The 18,488-nt window shown below is 35.2% G+C and overlaps 1 protein-coding gene across 16 annotated transcripts in view; it reads right to left on the bottom strand.

Moving 5' to 3' along the window:
* Positions 1 to 18,488, bottom strand: part of ANKS1B (ankyrin repeat and sterile alpha motif domain containing 1B) — a 286,179-nt gene that overhangs the window by 203,380 nt on the left and 64,311 nt on the right. For all 16 annotated transcript variants that reach the window (XR_015743859.1, XM_087934636.1, XM_087934639.1 and 13 more), the window contains exon 12: positions 9,785 to 9,965. Coding sequence is in view for 15 of the 16 variants with exons in the window: in XM_087934636.1 (XP_087790762.1) it covers positions 9,785 to 9,965 (181 nt within the window). In the remaining variant the exon portion in view is untranslated. The remainder of the gene's footprint in view (positions 1 to 9,784; positions 9,966 to 18,488) is intronic.

The following is an 18,488-nucleotide window of genomic DNA, read 5'->3' on the forward strand; positions in this document are numbered from 1 at the left end:
GAAATTAATCAATGTTAAAATTATTCCTCCAAGTCCCCTAAATTTCTGATCTTTAAATGCTATAAATTTGTACTTTTCAGTCTTTATAATTTTCAATTTACCATTCCCAATTGTTCAGATTTTAAAGTCTTACTTTTCTTCTTTTGTTTTTTTCCACTTTTCAATGTACAGTCCTAATAAAGTTTTAATGTTTAATTTAATTTACCATATAAATCTTCAAAAAGCTCAGTAGATATTTCCCAGCATCCAAATCACCTACTAAGATAAAGTGAAGGTCAAGTAGCTTTCCTTTATTCACTTTCTCTCTTTTTTACTTTCCTTTGGATTTTACACATTGCAATTATCTTCTTCCCCCAGTAGATGGGTCCCCTGCCCCCAAATCCAGCATTCAACACAGTATAGAAAATCAAAAACAGCTGATTTGCATCCAGTGGGGGGTGTGTGTGTGTGTTAGAGATTAAATTTCAAAAAAGCAATTTCTCCCAATAATCACTTTTCACAATGTTATTCAGCTTTTCCAGGGTTTCTATATTTTAAATCATCCTTTAGGTTTTTCTTTTAAATTTATGTATTTAATCTTTGATCTTCCTTTTTAATTTTTAATCTTTAATCTTTCTCCATAAATCCAATTGCCACTTTCTTAAGGTTTGGAGATTATTTCTGGGAACTTTTTACTTAAATTAGTTTTCTAGTGTAACAGTTGGAAATTATCTCACCCAGTTTCACTTCTCTGTCCACACACTGCTCCAGCACAAAATCTTAGTGTCCCAGTTGTCCCAGCTTGTGACAGACCAAGAAAATGGCTATCGTCCCTGTTGCCAATCAGCGAGGAAATTGCAGTTTCCTCATGATCGATGAAGCACCTCTCCTTTCTTCACCATCCCTACAGGGCAGCTTAACCCTGTAGGGTCTCCCAGCAAGCAGCAATTCACAGAGCCCGGCAGAACTCCGCTATTTTCCAGCCATTCTCGCTGCGACGTCAACTGGAAACTGGATTAAAAAACCTTTGAGGTCCCTTCCATGATAATAAATTTTGTTAAAGAAAAGATTTATAGGAAAATGTGTCTTTTTTCTTTGTGTGACCATCCTTAATTGCAGGTTGGCTTTTGTGAACATGGCATAATCTCCCCAATAAAGCAGACAGCTGGCAAAAACAAATTACTTAGTTCATTCTACTTTTCTTGAAATAAGCATCTGTTCAATAATCAAAATAATTTCTGTTCTGAAATAATTACTTCCATTGTGTTCTTAAAATTTGCATTTCCTTTGAATATCCACCTTTAAAAGAAAAAAAGGCTGATTATTCCCTACAGCTTGCAAGGAGACTGGATATGTGGCATTTGGATTATTGGATGAATTATTGGATTAAGAAAAATAAATAAATAATTCTAAAGTATTACCATCATTTCCATTAATATTTGCCAAAAACAAATCCATAACTGCACCTTGTATAATTGCTTCAATGGAGCTGCCTTTCAAGCAAACATGGTTAAAATCTTGCAGCTTTGCCTATTTTATTTCTTGCACCACATCAGGTGGTAATGTGTTTACCATTCTAATTGCTCATTAGACTTTGTGCAGGATGGAGGGGAGAAGCAATCTGTTCCACTGATGCATGTTATGTCCTCAATAGATGGACACATTAGGGCATTACTATTTAGAGAATTCACACTGTGTCTATTAGAAAGGAATTGTTTTTCTGCCTAGGTTTGTTTATTTTTCACCTGTCCACTTTTCATAAAAAAAAAGAAAGCCAAAAATAAAGATATAAAAAGATATGCAGATAGAGACTAATTTTCAGTACGTGCAATGGACATTTTTAAGCAGCTGTAAAACTAAATTACATTTAGGGGCTGAAATGAATATTTTCTATAGTGATTCCCATTGCAGCAACATTAAGAATAGCAGCAAAATGGAGGGTAATGGGATCACAACAATAAAAACATAAAAGTAGAATGCTTTTTAACTGAGATTTTCAGTTAAACTCTGCTTGCTCTAGCAGAAGGTATCACTCTTCAAATAGTGACTGCTTCTGTTCTTTTTTTCTTCCTTGCCATGTAAGGTTTCATCTTTCTCCTATTCACTGACTAGAACCACATATTTTCACAGTATTATATTGTTCTTTAGAATTTTATGTACAGTTTAGCAATAAAAATACATCTGTTTCAGAGCTGTCATTACTTTTTTCAACTCCAATAGTTAGGTTAAATTACCTTTAATTTTTTTTCTTCCTACTCTTTCTCCAGTTGACAGGAAGTTGATAATTTCTTTGTCACTGAAGTACAGTACATTAAGTCACAACTTTCATTATATAGCTTATCTACATGCAATTATAGTTGTATATAACCTACCATTAAGCAATAATGATGTTACTTTCACTGGTTTGTTTTATTTTATTTGATATAAAAACAGTTCTGAATTTCATATGGATTGCATTGCTGTAACAAAAATCATGTTGATATTGATTAAAATGCTTGGTCAGTATTTAGTTTTTTACATAATTTTTACATAAAATAATTTTATAATTGTTTAGTTACATTCGATCATATTTATAATATGCCATGCAGTGTATCTTAATTAATTTGTAGAAACTTAATTCCGTATTCAGATAATGTATTTCTGTCTATTTTTATTCTTTAAACAGCTTCTAAAAAATTTGAGGCTAAATATTTCTCTCTCTAAATCTTTTTCTCTTACTCTTTAAAAAACTATCATTGATCTATCAGCCATTAGGATAATTGTATTATGTTTTTAATCATGGCAATGAGACGTAAAACCCAATTCTAAAAATACTACTCAAAATTAATGTTCCTCACCTAAATGATTTAAAGCAAATTTCCTTAAAATGTTTCATTCAAAATAAAACCTACATAAAATGGTTCAGCTCCATCAATCAAAATTACTTCAAACAATTGTTTCCCTGTCTATTTAAGGATTATTTTATATGCAGTTGTAAAATAATGACTATACACTTGTATATGCTTTACAGAAAAAGATATTATTGAGTATATTACAGGTTAGGAATATTTATTCCATAATAAAATAATTTTGTTCACTTACGGGTGTTATAGTAAATATTTTCAGCTTACAGAATAAATATAGTTTTCATTTTTGTATTGTTTAAATACTTGGTATTTTTATTACCCTTCTTCCTCAAATTGATCTGATTTAAACAATGCTTAAAAATGCTTTTGAACAGTGATTCTTGCCACCTATCATTTAGTTACTGCTTTTGTGTTGTTAAAATGGTTATATAATGATGGTTTTATGAATAATAACCACAGATATGTTTGTTATTATATTATTTTAAAACAACATGAAATCACATATGCCACCTCTTTAGCCAGTGTTGGTTTCATACTCCTTAAGCTCTTCTCAAGAATTGAAGATTTTTTAAAAATATATTGGCATAATATATGTGCACATTGAAGCAGTACAGTCTTTTGTAACTGACATATGGAAATTGTGTCAATGCACAGATTTTCTAAGTGCAAAAATCATACAAAAATATTTGGATATGGTACCTGTGCTGGGATCTCCATGGTCAGTTTATGTCATAATCCTCAAATTTCAATTTTCAGATCTAGTTTTTTCCTGATCTCCAGTTCTTTGCGTTCAATTCTACTATCCCCTGGTATCAGCACATCAGATATACACACTTTTTTCTTCTTACCCATAATTAATCTGTGTGTTGTGAGCCAAAACTTTGTTTGTGTTCAGAAATCCCACAATATTTTAACCTGCTAATTTTGAACTATTTCAACTATATTCCACCAATTTTTCATTACTAGCACATGATAATTTTACAAATATTCCAGTAAACATTTTGGTGAATGCATTGTTTATAATCAGTTTGTGCAATCTTCTTGCATGAGCTGAGTATATAATCTACTGTTTCTTCTGCCTTTTTTGCACAATCCACACTCTGAATCATTTGACAAATTTTCAATTCTGGCCTTGCTTGCATTAATTTAAATAATATGCTCTTGAGCAATCAAAATCAGGCCTCTAATTTCTTTTTCTTTTTTAATGATTCATTTGTAAGCCATTGCCAAGTTCTACCGTTATCCACTTTTCCCTAAAGATTTTTTAAAATTGACCATGTAATGCTCTTACTTGACAAAATTCTGTTGTTTTTACCACATTATTTCAATATTCATGTTTTGTTTCTTGCACATATATAAGTTCTAATTTTAAATTTGCATTACTGCTTATTCTGGCTCATCTTTTATGTGATCAGCTCATATGTGCTTTTCTTCTTTGATGGTTCGTTTGACTTGAAGTAAACCTCTGTATCCATTTTTGAAGAGAAGATAAAATCTATCAATATTATTACAGGGATGTAACGCATAATGAGTAGTCATTAGCTTTCTTGTTTTTTGGTCCAAACTGTCCAGTTCAGCTTGTGTCTTGTTAATAATTCCAGCTGTGTATTGTATTATTATTATAGTTCATTGCACAGTCAGCCAGATGTTCAGTATCAATTTGGCATTTTTTTCCACCTTTTGAGTCCTTCCCAAGGACCTGGGATAGGCAGATATGGATGTTTGATGGTGTTAAATGTATCACTGCAGGATGAAAGCTGTTCTCAATAAAGGTGCCTTTTGCAATTGATTGATGGTGAAATTGTCAATCCCGATGTTGTTCAAGTAGTGCTCCAGTTGTCTGGGAATTGCATCCATGGTGGCTATGATAATTGGTACTGCCTTTGTTTTCTTTAGCCTCAGTCATTCTACTTGTATTTGCAGATCTTTGTTTTTGTTATCTTCTTCAGTTTTTTCTCTTCTCTTCTACATTTCCAGGTACTACCACATCCATTATATAAACATTTTTGTCCTTCTTGTCAACAGTTGTTGAGTTTCGGGTGTATGTGGCAGTTGCTTGAATTCTAAAGTCTCAGAGCACTTTAGCTTTTTAATTCAACAACTTCATAGAAATTGTTTCATGAAGTTAAAGATTTTATTCTGTTAAGCCTCATAAGAGCCCAGTTGAAAAACAGTATGAAAGCACAAGTAAAAAAATAAGTTGTTAATAATACTTCAAAAATTTTAGCTTGTAAAAATTGTGATTATATAATCAAAATAGCCTTGTTTTTAAAACTATTAGGAATATCTTCTCTCTATATACGATTTTATGAATAATATGGAGAATATGCAAGAAACTAAGAATCACTGAGATTGATGAGCATATGACAGATTATGTAGCAACTGAGGAATTAAAACTTTTTGTCAGTATTAGATGAATCAGTGCACAACCTTAATTAGATGGAAATTGAGAACAGAAATAAAATGAACAGCTTGCTTCTTTAAAAAAGGAAAAGGAAATGAGGCACTTGTAATTAAGGGAACTAATATTTTACAAAATGCATATATTCATTTCTTCAAATTAGAATTCTTATTTTTACAGATTCTCTATTTGTGTCATTTACATTTATATGCTATATGCTACAGATATATATCTTTTAACCAGTAACTTCTTCAAGATTGAATTTCAATCTATTGAGTATAGACACTGAAGTCTTGAGGATAGACTCAGGACATATTACAGAGAATGTAATGCAGCATCAATAAATTATAGCATTCCTATGCATACAACCAAAGGTATGAATCTGGAATATAGATAACAGCTTTGTCATAATATAAAAGTAATAACTAGAGAAGACACTTGAAATAATCAACATCTTCAAAGGAATAAAATTCATAAGGGAAGACAAAAGCAACAACACACTATCTTTCCTGGATATTCCTATCAGCAGAGGAGTGGCAGCAAATAAGAAACATGTCTATTTTAAAACTACGCACATGAACCAAGTGCTCTATTACCAAAATTACAATCCAATTTTCTAAAAGAGGAGCTGTGTAAGAATGTTATTCAGACTGTAGTAACCCATAACACCACAAAAAAGAAGCAATTGCCTAGACAACATCTTCCACAAAAAATGGTTACCCATAAAACTTTATCATAAAATGACTGACCATTTAACTCACTACAGCACAACAAACACAAGTTACAAAAAGGATAACAACTTCATACATCAAAATCAACTTAGAAAGAACCAAAAGACTATTACAAGCACCCACTACCACAAACCAACCCAAGCCTTCCAAAACATCAGCATTCAAGATCCAATGTAAACTCCTTAATTTCACAATAAATGGATAATACTAGCCATAATTTCAACTGGAACAGTATGAGCATCCTAAACCAAGCTAAATCCCCAAATACTAGGGAGTTCCTGGAAGCTTGGGACAAATTAACCATCAACAGGGACAATGAACAACTTTTACACAACATTAAAAAAACAATAAGAAAGCTAAAAAGGAAACAAATTCAGAATATCTCATTGCTAGCAACCAGATAAGCAGAAATTAACACTAGGATTAAGGCAGACACACAATCAAACAGTCAACAACAACCTAATCAAAGAACTACCAAAGAGAAAACAACAGCCCCATCAATACTGATAGGACAAACTACTATAAATAAACAGAGAGCAAAACCCCCTCCCTTCTAGATGATGTTAGCTAGTTGGGTAATGAAATGTCTGTAAGCAACCAAATTCAGAGAGCACCAAGGACTCCACAGCAATTATTAGTTTTATTAGACTTTACCAAATGTTTAATAAGCTCACAGGTGCTGACAGTAATTTAATACTTAAAGGTGTCTATAAAGTTTGTAAAATTATCATGCTTCTTACTGAAATAGTCTATCAGACATTCAGGCCAAAAATGTAACACTTTATTGATAGACTCTACTTCACAGAATGCAATGTGTAAATTATCTGGTAATCAGTAAAACTATCTTAAGTTTGTGTGAAATGTAATTTAGACAAAAGACCAATTACAGCATTACATAGGTCCTGGAATTCACTGGATAAGAGTAAATTTGGGTTATTTTTAAAGGCATTGTTTTAAATACAAATATACTTGTCGGGGATCAGCAACCAGAACAAATCTGCAATTGCTTTGTTGTTGAACATTATTACAAGAATCTTGCCAGACTGACTGTCTTCTCTTGGGAAAAGGCAAATATAGTCTTAAAGGTTTGATCTCAGACATTTTCTCCCCAAATCAACTCCATGCTGGAATGTCTCTTTTCTCTCCCTAGAGCAGGGGTGTCAAACTCAAGGCCTGGGGGCCAGATCCAGCCTGCAGGGTGATTAGATCTGGCCCGCAGGGCCACCCTGGAAACAACAAAAGACTGGCCTGCGGTGCCTCTGCCAGCAAAAACAGAACTCGGGTGGGCTGCTCACAGCCCTCTTGAGCTCTGTTTTCATTGGCAGAGGGTTACTTACAGGAGGCTGTTACAGCCAAAAACGGAGCTCAGGAGCCTGTTTTCTCTGGCAGAAGGCTCGGGCCACCACAGGCACCCCTGACACGAGTGATGTTGAGCTGACCACACCCACTCTGGCCACGCCCATTCTGGCCCTCCAAGGTAAAATACAATCCTGATGCGGCCTTCAATGAAATCGGGTTTGACACCCCTGCCCTAGAGGTTCCTCTTCTCCTTCAGCTTCCATCACAGAACTTTTATATACATGTTTACTTGATTTCCTGTTACCTTTCTGTTAGCATAAAATATTTTATGTGGCTTGTAGTATGAAACATACACATACAAAGAAGTACATTAAAAAAAAACCAAATATATAAATATATATAATATATTCACTAAACATTCAACACATGATGAGAGCATTTTCCTAAAATGTAGAAGACAAATACAGTTCCCAAGATAATGCATTTTGCAGCTAATATTGATACATAGAAACCACCATTTATTTATAAATTACAGTATTTCATTTCATTTCCAGGCTTACCACATAAGTTTTAAAATAGTTTTTCTAATAATCTGATAAATGCTGAGCCGGGTTCCATATCCAGGCATGTACTTATTTCCTTATGGTTCATTAAGAAAAATTCCTAAACTCTGGACTCTTCATCTCAGTCCTGACCAGAATTCTTTTAATTGGGTTTAGGAGACAAAGCTGTGCATTCAATTTTGTCTGGTATGTTGCTATGCCGCTATTGCTATTTTGTAAGCACTAATTGCTGGAGACTGAAAAAAAATAAGATCTTAGGAAACAGATCTCCAAATGAGCATAGATATAGATACAAAATAACCAGGTTTATTAAAGCACAGATATAATGTAAAATTCCTCTGCTGGATGGAATGCAAACTGAAATCAGTATAGAAAAGAGAAAGAGAATGAAGAAGCTACTATAACCAAGATTTAGAATAGGGCTGTCAAACTTGTGGCCTCTGGGCCAGATGTGTCACGTGCTAGCCATTCCCACGCCCAGTTTAGTGAAGGGGAGAAAAGTCATGATACGTCACATGATGCAGCTGTGACGAATCAAGTTTGACATCCCTGATTTAGAAGAACCAAGGATGTAAATTAAAGTTAGACATAATGCAAAATAGTGACAATGCGTCTATGAACTGTTAAATCATACTTCTCATTCAGTTAGAACTATTTGCTCTTACTTAGCCCAATTGTTCATGCAACGTATTTTCTGGCAGCGGGATAAGCCAAATTCTTCATATGTCAACAATCTGTTATTTTACAAATACACTCTTACTATGCTGATCTTTAGCTATCATGACCCTAGTAAACGTTCATCCTCCAGAATCCTCCAGACAAATACAAATTTTTGCATTCTATCATTGGTCAGGTGGAGGAAGAAGTGTTTGACTTATGGAAGATGTTGAGTATTGTGAGGAGGCAAAAATGATGAAGTAAATCAGGGGTGTCAAACTCAGGGCCAGGGGACCATATCTGACCTGTGGGGTGTTTAGATCTGGCCCACAGGGCTTCCCAGGAAACAGCAAAGGACTATGATGCCCTCCTGCAGCCCTCTGCCAGTGAAAATGGAACTCTGTTTTTGCTGGCGGAGGGTTGCAGGAGGCATTTGCAGCCAAAAATGGAGCCCAGGGGGCACATGCAGCCCACCTAAGTTCTGTTTTCATTGACAGAGGGCTGCAGGAGGCATCACGGCTGAAAACGGAGCTCATGAGCCCATTTTCTCTGGAAGAGCACTCGGGCCACCACAGGCACCCCCAACATGAGTGTTATCAAGCTGGCAACACTCACTCTGGCCCCCGAGGTCAAACTCAACCTTGATGTGACCCTCAATGAAACTGAATTTGACGCCTGTGAAGTAAATAAAGGGTGATATGCAGATATATACATTTGGCATATTATTTTTTGAAAAGGCATCTTCATTATACACAGAAAAGAACATAAGACTTAAGAAATGTTTACTTATTCTAATTCAAATGAATTAGCATTGATGAAATTAATGGAAAGATTCCAGCCAATGAGGGATTTTGTCAAACAATTTTTTAGAATAATATTGGTAGATATTTTCAGACAATTATACAGCAAGAATTAAAAACAAATAATTTATTATTATTGTTGTTGTTGTTGTTGATATATGAGTTTGTGGGTATACTTGGATAATTTTTAAGCCCATATATAATATTTAACTATAAGTGTTAGATATATAAATATATACAGCAGGTAGTTCTTGTATATGACATCCTTGTTCAATGACTGTTTGAATTTATGACAGTGATGCAAAACCTTACAACCAATCCTTTTAAAGCAAAGAAAAGCTAAAATAAGATCATAAGCACAATTGCAGTTTCACTTGCCTTTTCCAATTGTGATCAATAAATTACGACTACTTTGTATTGGTTTTGGTACTCATAAAAGAATTATTCAGCAACCTGGATTTTAACTTTCATCAACACCCACAGTGTTAAACTTCAATCTTTCGTTTACCTGGTATGTTATTTTCTTCAATGCTGTCCTCAACAGACACAGTGGAGCAGTTGGCTGGACTAACTGGAGAGCTGGAATTAAAGCTTGCGTATCTTACAGAAGAGTTGATTTCAAAATAGTCGTGGCTCTGATTTAATCGGTTAAATTCAAAAGCTGATACTATTGATGTACGTTGCTTGGCCTGCAAAAATAAATTAATTAAAAGTAGACACTACTTTATTTTTTCTACAACTGCAGCTCACTGCTTCTGTTCAGTTTTTAAAACCAGATGCTATAAAATGTTACCAACTTTTTAAAATACACCTAGAATAAGAAATGCATTATAATCAGAAATACAAAATCAAGGTAACATTATTAATTGTTCTATAAAAAAAACCTGAATGCCAATTTTAAAAAATCCAACTCTTGAGAGATATCAAAATATTTATTTATAAATTCCATTCTCTAACCAAAGTTGTACTGAAAATTATATACAATAATGAAAAAAGGTTAATGTTAGCAGTTTCAAAATTATTTTAAGCTTTAAAAGACAATATGGAAAGATAAAAGTAAGAAAATCCCTGACGGACCAGGGATCAGCCAATTACCCAGATAAATTAACATTATCCATTCCTCTTGGAGAATGGATATTTAACACATTCAACTTCTGATTCAAGCCATAGCATATAACCAGCATATAACCATAAAACATTGGTATTTTCCACAAATTAAAGTAATATTATGTTTAAAACAATGAATTGATAGTTATAACCACATTTGCAGTAGAATAATGAAGCTAATGCTTAAATATTTTGGACACACAAAGTTTAAAAAACATTAAGGAAAATACATGTCCCTGGAAAAATGGAAGGCAATTAAAAAAGACTAATAGGTATGATTACTGATGACACAAAATAATCTCACAACAACCCTAAAAAACACAGTTATAGCTTTACAATTTGGATGAAATGATTGGATTATGAAGAATCAAAAGCAGCCAAACAACTTCAGAACCACATCAATGGCAAAAATTCCATAGTTTGATAATTAATATAAGTTTATTTTCAATTGCTCACCCTGAAGAAGCCTAGAATAGTATATTAAAGGGAACAATAAAAAGGGAATAATTTGATTTAAAAAATCAACCACAAAATATCTATCATAAAAGAAAATAATACAAAAATTAAAATAGGGATCATTAAAAAATTAAAAATAGTTTTTTATTTTAAATAATCAATCTTCAAAGGCTGATTGATCCTGAAAATAAAAGGTTTCATTGACATATGTTTAATGTTGATCCTTGTTTGCAATCTTGGAAACTGCAAGTGAAATTTTCATTCCACACTTATAGTGAATTCAATTTATTTATTTAGCATATTTATACAGCCACCCACCATACCTAAGATTACTCTGGGCAGCATTGGCAATTAAAACATGGCAATTAAAACAATCATGAAACACAGATGAAAAATAAAACATTACCACCACCACCACCACCCCAAGATTTCAGGAGAACAGTAATTTCATATCACATAGTCACCTTGCAGGCTCACTGTAATCAAAGATTAAAACCATCACCCTGAATTACACCTGGAAGCAAATGCAATTTGCAATGCAATTTGTAGACAGAGTGTAACATGTGTCATCCTAGGGCACACAAAGCTGTCTAAACAGCCTCATATTGCACCAATTGAAGCTTATGGATACTTGTCAAGGCCAGCCCTATGTGAAACGTGTTACAGTAAACCATTCTGGAGTTGAACAGCATATCAGTAACTGTAAGTACAGCTTTATGCTCCAGGAAGGGGCACAACTGGTGCACAACATAAAGCCATGCAAACACCTTCTTAACTAAGACTTCTACATGCTTCTCAAGCATCAGGTCTATCTGGAGCAGTGTCACCCCAACCAATTCCCAGATTTCAGAAGACTCAAAAACTCAGAGCCACTCAATCTTATCAGGATTCAACTGCAGCCTGTTGTTTCCCATCCAGATCCTCACAATCTTCAGGCACTGAGCAGGACATCAACAGCATTGATTAGTTTGCCAGGGGCAGAGATATACAGCTAGGTATCACCAGTAAACTGATGATTCCTCACCCTACAACAACAAATGAACTCACCCAGGGATTTTATGTACATGTTAAGTAAGTGTAGAGAAAGTACTGAACTGCATGGAATCCAATATAAAATGAGCCAAAGGCAAGACTTTTAACTCAATCAGTATCCAATACACCTTGGAGAGGTATAGTAAACCAAAGATAGCTCCCCAAAAGCAGAGCCAATTATCATGGCAAAGATCAAGGAATTAGTGAGTAGACTGGTTCCCTGGAACTTCTCCAGAGAAGTAGAAGATGGGATACTGTTAGTGTTTGGGGATAAACCCCCGAGCTGAGTGCACAGCAGCAGTCAAGCCAGGCAGCCAAATGAGAGTGAGGCTGGGCCCAAGAGTATACACACGCTTGAGACAAAAACACTGTTTGTGGTTTTAAATAGGTATTTAATTCATACAGAGATTAAGAAGAGTCATTCAGTCCATATGTCAGTATCCAGTTTATCAATCCAGTTACCTAGTCTTTTAAACAGTAAATACAATGTCTTTATCAGCTTGTAAATCTTCTTCTTCTGATACCTTTCTCTCAAAGACAATGCTGAATCCACAGCTCACCAAGCAAACAGTCCTTGTGTTCAGTTGAGAGAAGTATCTTGCACAGTAGACATCTCATACAGGAGTAAACAGTAGTAGGCAGACAGACAGCAGACAGACCAGAGACCGGTAACACCAGGAACCAGGAACTCGAAACCAGGATCAGAAACCAGGAAGTGTTACGTCTCTCTCACTGCCTCTTATTGCAGCTTGCAACCGCACCCATAATTATGCAATGACATTGCAGTTTGGAGCTTAAAGTTGCAAACACTTACACCTAGGTTTTATATATTCATTCACCCAAACCAGTTGGTGTATCCATATACCCAACATACTCCCCTTTTGGGTGACATGAATATATAATGCCTTCACAATCTGAACCCATATTTTTCACAATTCTCTAGGTGCTTATTAACACCTTGGGCTTTAGTAAAATTATCAGCTATATTGTCCTCCGACATACAGTACTCTAGCTGTATCATTTTACTATTCACAGATTGCCTTACATTCAGATACCTCAAATCTGTATGCTTGCTCCTAGTTTTTACTGCAATACTTGTAGCCATTTGAATTGCTGCCTGATTATCCTCATGTACAACTACAGGGTAGTTTACAGTTATACCCATATCTTTTAACATTTGTATATACATAATCAACTCAGTACATAATAGAGATAAACAGGAGAATTCTGCCTCCATTGTAGACAAACTTATATGCTGTTGTCTAATTGACTTCCAACCAATTAATGTCTTACCCAGCATTATGGCTGTTCCTGAAGTCGACTTTCTTGTGTCTCTTTCTGATGCAAAACTAGCATCTGCATAAGCACTCAATATGAGATCACCTTCTGGTTCTAAATACAGTGCATGGTGTAATGTTCCTTTAAGATATCTTAAGATTCTTTTCAATGCATTCCAGTGACATTGAAGTGGGTCATTATTGTGTCGTGCCAGTTGATTAATACTAAAAGCAATATCTGGCCTTGACCAATTGCTAATATATGATAAGCTACCAATCAAAGATTGATACAGTTCCTTATCAAACTTGGGACTTTGAGTATCCATTTTGCAAATATCCTGACTCATAGGAGTCTTTACAGGCTTACAAAGTTCCATTTTATAATCTATTAGCAATTTAGATATCTTATCTTCTTGAGATATCTTAAACCCTTTCTGTGTTCTCAGTATATTCAAACCTAGATATCTCTTTATCTCACCTAATTGCTTGATTTTTATTTTCTTGGCTAATGATGATATTATTTCATTTGCTTCATCATTAGTCTTAGTTATCAGAGCAATATCATCAGTAAACAACAATAATAATGATATTTTCCCATTCTTTTCTCTCTTAAACAGACATGGGTCGGCTAAACCAGCTTTAAACCCTATATTGTTCAGTTCCTTCACAATATACTGGTTCCATTCATAGCCCGATTGTTTAAGACCATAAAGGCTCTTCTTTAACAACCAACAATCATTATTATTATTACCTTTCAATCCACTAGGCTTTTTCATATATACAGTATGTCTTAGTGGAGCATGCAAGTAAGCAGTTTCCACATCTAGATGGTTAACTATATACTTCTTGCTTGCTGCCCACACTAAGGCTGCCCTTAATGTAGCTGCTTTAAGACTAGGTGCAAATACTTCATCATAGTCATTTGCACTTTGTCTAAAACCTTGGGCTACTAATCTTGCCTTATGGATTATATTTCCATCCTTATCAGTTTTTATCTTAAAAATCCATTTGCAGCCAATGGGTTTTTTACCAACAGGTAATCTCACATTTTCATACACCTTCATATCCTTCAAGGATTTCAATTCCTTATTCATTGCTGCATACCAATTTTTTTTCTCTTTAAAAGGATACCTTTTTATCTCATCCACAGTAGATGGAACTCTATTTACCTGGCACACTGTGTTAGCCTGGTATCTATCAGGCGGTCTAGATATACGTGTAGTCCTTCTGGGTATTACAGGGCTTGTATGAGGACTTTCTTGAGTTACTACCTGGTCATTTTCCTCATCTTGCTCAGCTATTTCTTCTTTTTCTTCTTCTATGGGCACTATCTCTTCCTGTACTTCTCTCTTTACTTTATTTTTAAAGTTACAGGGATACTTAATGGGATTTCTGTAGGATTCAATAACCACTTCTTTATTGTTATCCTGCTCTAACTTATCCCATCCTACGTGCTCTAGAAATTGGGCATTGGCACTACATAACACTCTAGATGTGCCTTTCTCCCAAAATCTATATGCCCTATGGTTAGCTTGGTAACCAACAAAGAAAAATTGTTTAGCTCTGTGTTGCCCTTTACGCCTGAGTTGTGTAGGGATATGCACCCATGCTGGTGCACCAAATGTGTGCAGGTAACTCAGATCAGGCTTTCTGCCATGCCACATGGTGAATGGTATTTCACCAGTAGTTGAGTTAACCACGTTGTTCAATAAGTGATTGGCACACATTGCAGCCTCCCCCCACAAAAAATCAGGTAATCCAGAATCAGTTAACATTGTTCTAACCATTGCCTGTAGTGTTTGGCCTCTTCTCTCTATAAATGCGTTGTGTTGTGGTCTGTATGGTGCAGATTTTTTGTGCTCTATACCAGCTGCCTTTAATCTATTCTGGAATTTGCTGTTAACAAATTCCGTACCATTATCTGTCACCAAGGTTATCAGTTGCCGTTTAGTCTTTCTTTCTGCAAACTTTAGCCAGTTGAAGAAATGTTGATATGTTTCAGTTTTGCTTTTCATTAAGTAGCAAAACCCATATCTAGAGTAATGGTCCATAATGCTCAGTATATATCGAGCACCCCCCATGCTGGGTTTCTTTGGACCTATAATGTCTGCAAATACTACTTCTAAAGGTTCTTTAGTTTTAAAACCATTTAGCCTATTTGCAGGCAATATTTTACTCTTATCTTCACAGCAGACATTACAACGCAAATACTTATCACAGGGTTTTAACCTTATACCTTCAGATAACTCTACTGTACGTTTTAGCATTTTAAAATTTACATACCCCAAACGCCTATGCAATAAATGGATACAATCATTATGAGGCTTGGTATTATTAAATACAGTCTGTGCCTCCCCTTTCTTACTATCATGTAAGACATACAATGCTCCATTTAAAGCTGCAGTTACCTTTTTGTTATCCCTTTCCAGTATGCACTTATTATTCTTAAATGTAACCACATATCCTAGTTTATCTAATTCTCTCACAGAAAGTAAATTCATCTTTAACTGTGGTACATATAACATTTTTATATTCTGGTCTAAACATGGACAATAAGCAATACCTTCACCCTTGGCCTTGAGATGCCTACCATTTGCGAGTGATATATGTTGAGAACTTGTAGACATTTTTATAAACTTTGTCTTATCTCTCGTGATGCAGTGGGATGCTCCACTGTCCACCACCCATATATCATTCTTCATATCACAGTTGCTGTATGTGGCTAGTTCAAAGGATTTCTTTGGCTTCTTTAAATTCTGGCGTTTTCCTTTTCTGCAGAACCTTGCCAAATGTCCTCTGCCTCCACAATTAAAACACTTTTTAATTGTGTATGCCGTTGAAGATAACTTCTCTTCCTCCGGGTGCTTTACCTTGCATAGCTGGTTTCTTTCAGGCTTTGAAGATAATTTCTCTTCATTAGGCTTATCTGCTCTCAGCTGGTCTCGTTCACTTCTTCTCCTGGCTTCCTCTAATAGCCTGCCGGTTATCTCAGTTACTGATAAACTGTCTTTTGGCAATACCTCTAAAGCAGTCACAAAATCATCATAGCTTCGTTCCAAAGAAGACAGTATAATGTATACTTGTTGCAACTCATTAAATATAAGCTCTTTTTCTTGTAATTCTTGAAAAATGCTTTTTATACAGTTTAAATGAGTTAACATGTCTCCATTTCTCTCAAGATGTGTTCTAAACAGTTTCCGTGTAAGATAGATATGAGCTCCTACACTGTCTCGAACATAAACCTTCTTGAGATTCTCCCAGCAATTGGCAGCACTATCCTCTCCACGAATATGTATCAGTTGCTGGTCTGAGAGAGTCAGTCCTATGATGCACAAAGCCTGTTCATTCTTTTGCTTATAGTCCTGTATCTTTTTGGCATCCTCATCAACAGTGGGATCCAAGTTGGATACATCTGGTGGGTTTGTAATTATGTCCCACAAACCTTCTCTTCGTAGCAGTAAACTACACTTCATTGACCATGAAACATAGTTTGTTCCATCTAACCTGGATATCATGGACAGACTTGGCAAATTTACTTGTGCCATTGCTCTGCAGAAAAATAACTATCCAACAAACAGTTTGTCTTTACAGTAATGTGTAACTCTTGACCAAACTCTCACTGGTATTTCCTGGTTAGCTAGACTGTGCACACTGCTGGGCCCATAACCAATGTTAGTGTTTGGGGATAAACCCCCGAGCTGAGTGCACAGCAGCAGTCAAGCCAGGCAGCCAAATGAGAGTGAGGCTGGGCCCAAGAGTATACACACGCTTGAGACAAAAACACTGTTTGTGGTTTTAAATAGGTATTTAATTCATACAGAGATTAAGAAGAGTCATTCAGTCCATATGTCAGTATCCAGTTTATCAATCCAGTTACCTAGTCTTTTAAACAGTAAATACAATGTCTTTATCAGCTTGTAAATCTTCTTCTTCTGATACCTTTCTCTCAAAGACAATGCTGAATCCACAGCTCACCAAGCAAACAGTCCTTGTGTTCAGTTGAGAGAAGTATCTTGCACAGTAGACATCTCATACAGGAGTAAACAGTAGTAGGCAGACAGACAGCAGACAGACCAGAGACCGGTAACACCAGGAACCAGGAACTCGAAACCAGGATCAGAAACCAGGAAGTGTTACGTCTCTCTCACTGCCTCTTATTGCAGCTTGCAACCGCACCCATAATTATGCAATGACATTGCAGTTTGGAGCTTAAAGTTGCAAACACTTACACCTAGGTTTTATATATTCATTCACCCAAACCAGTTGGTGTATCCATATACCCAACAGATACCCCTCACATGTGCTCCAGATGGCTGTACCTTGTGTGGAGACTATAGGACAGTGGTTTTCCATGTAAAGTATTTGATCACTGAGCGATGATGGGAATATCCCATCTTGCTCTCAACCTTGGCAGATTCTTTTAATATTTGCAACCCGTAATCTCTAATCACTTTCAGAAATGACTTTGTAATAGCTTTATTAGAAATCTTCAGAATGTTACGTTTGAAAAGTCTTTATTGGATAAGTTTATCTTCCACTCTAAATAAAAGAACAATTAATTATAAACTTAAGAAAGCATTTGAAATAAACAGAAAAACTAAATAAGATTTTGATAAAAGAATATTATAAATGACTAACAAACCATATAAATTTTGATTACTTTTACTTTAATATCTTAGAATTAACTATAAAAATAGCTTTTTGTAGGAAATAGCTTTTTGCTATCCTGGCTATTGTAAACCATAACAAAAATAAGTGATGATTCTAGAAACTAGACACTAGAGGGGAGTAAAGATTCTAAGAGGAAGAAAAAAATACAGGCTTATTCTTAATGTCAGTTTATATTGGGACTTACAAAATGGCACAAAATGTTATAACATCAGAAACTTTAAAGGAGATCTTTGAAGAAGAAAGCCAGTAATAAGTAACTACAATGTCAATTTTAACTCTCCCATGTAAACCAAAAGGAAACACGATGAGTTTACAATAGTTCTACTGCTACATGAACATAAGTTTGCAATCTGAAGGTACAAACTTCCTGCCACAACTTTTAACTACTTGATCCATTAAGACAGGTATTTCCAAGTTTCTGTTTCTGACCAATAAGCCATTGGGAGCTACTATGTCTCTGATTGTTTTCCAAGCATCCAAAGTCAACCAAATATTCCATCACATCAATATTGTTCAGTATTGATATCTGCTTCTATGAATAGATATGTCTACAAAGGTATTTCTCATCCAAGAAGCTTCTTCAGCTCTGACTGGATGGTGGGGAATGGAAGGATTCAAAGGAGTCAGAACTGAAGAAGCTTCTTGGAAGAGAAATGAAACTTCTTCGGA

This window comes from Pseudonaja textilis, chromosome 5 (genome assembly GCF_049901715.1).
Source record: "Pseudonaja textilis isolate UNSWEBS1 chromosome 5, rPseTex1.2, whole genome shotgun sequence".
NCBI classification, from domain to species: domain Eukaryota; kingdom Metazoa; phylum Chordata; class Lepidosauria; order Squamata; family Elapidae; genus Pseudonaja; species Pseudonaja textilis.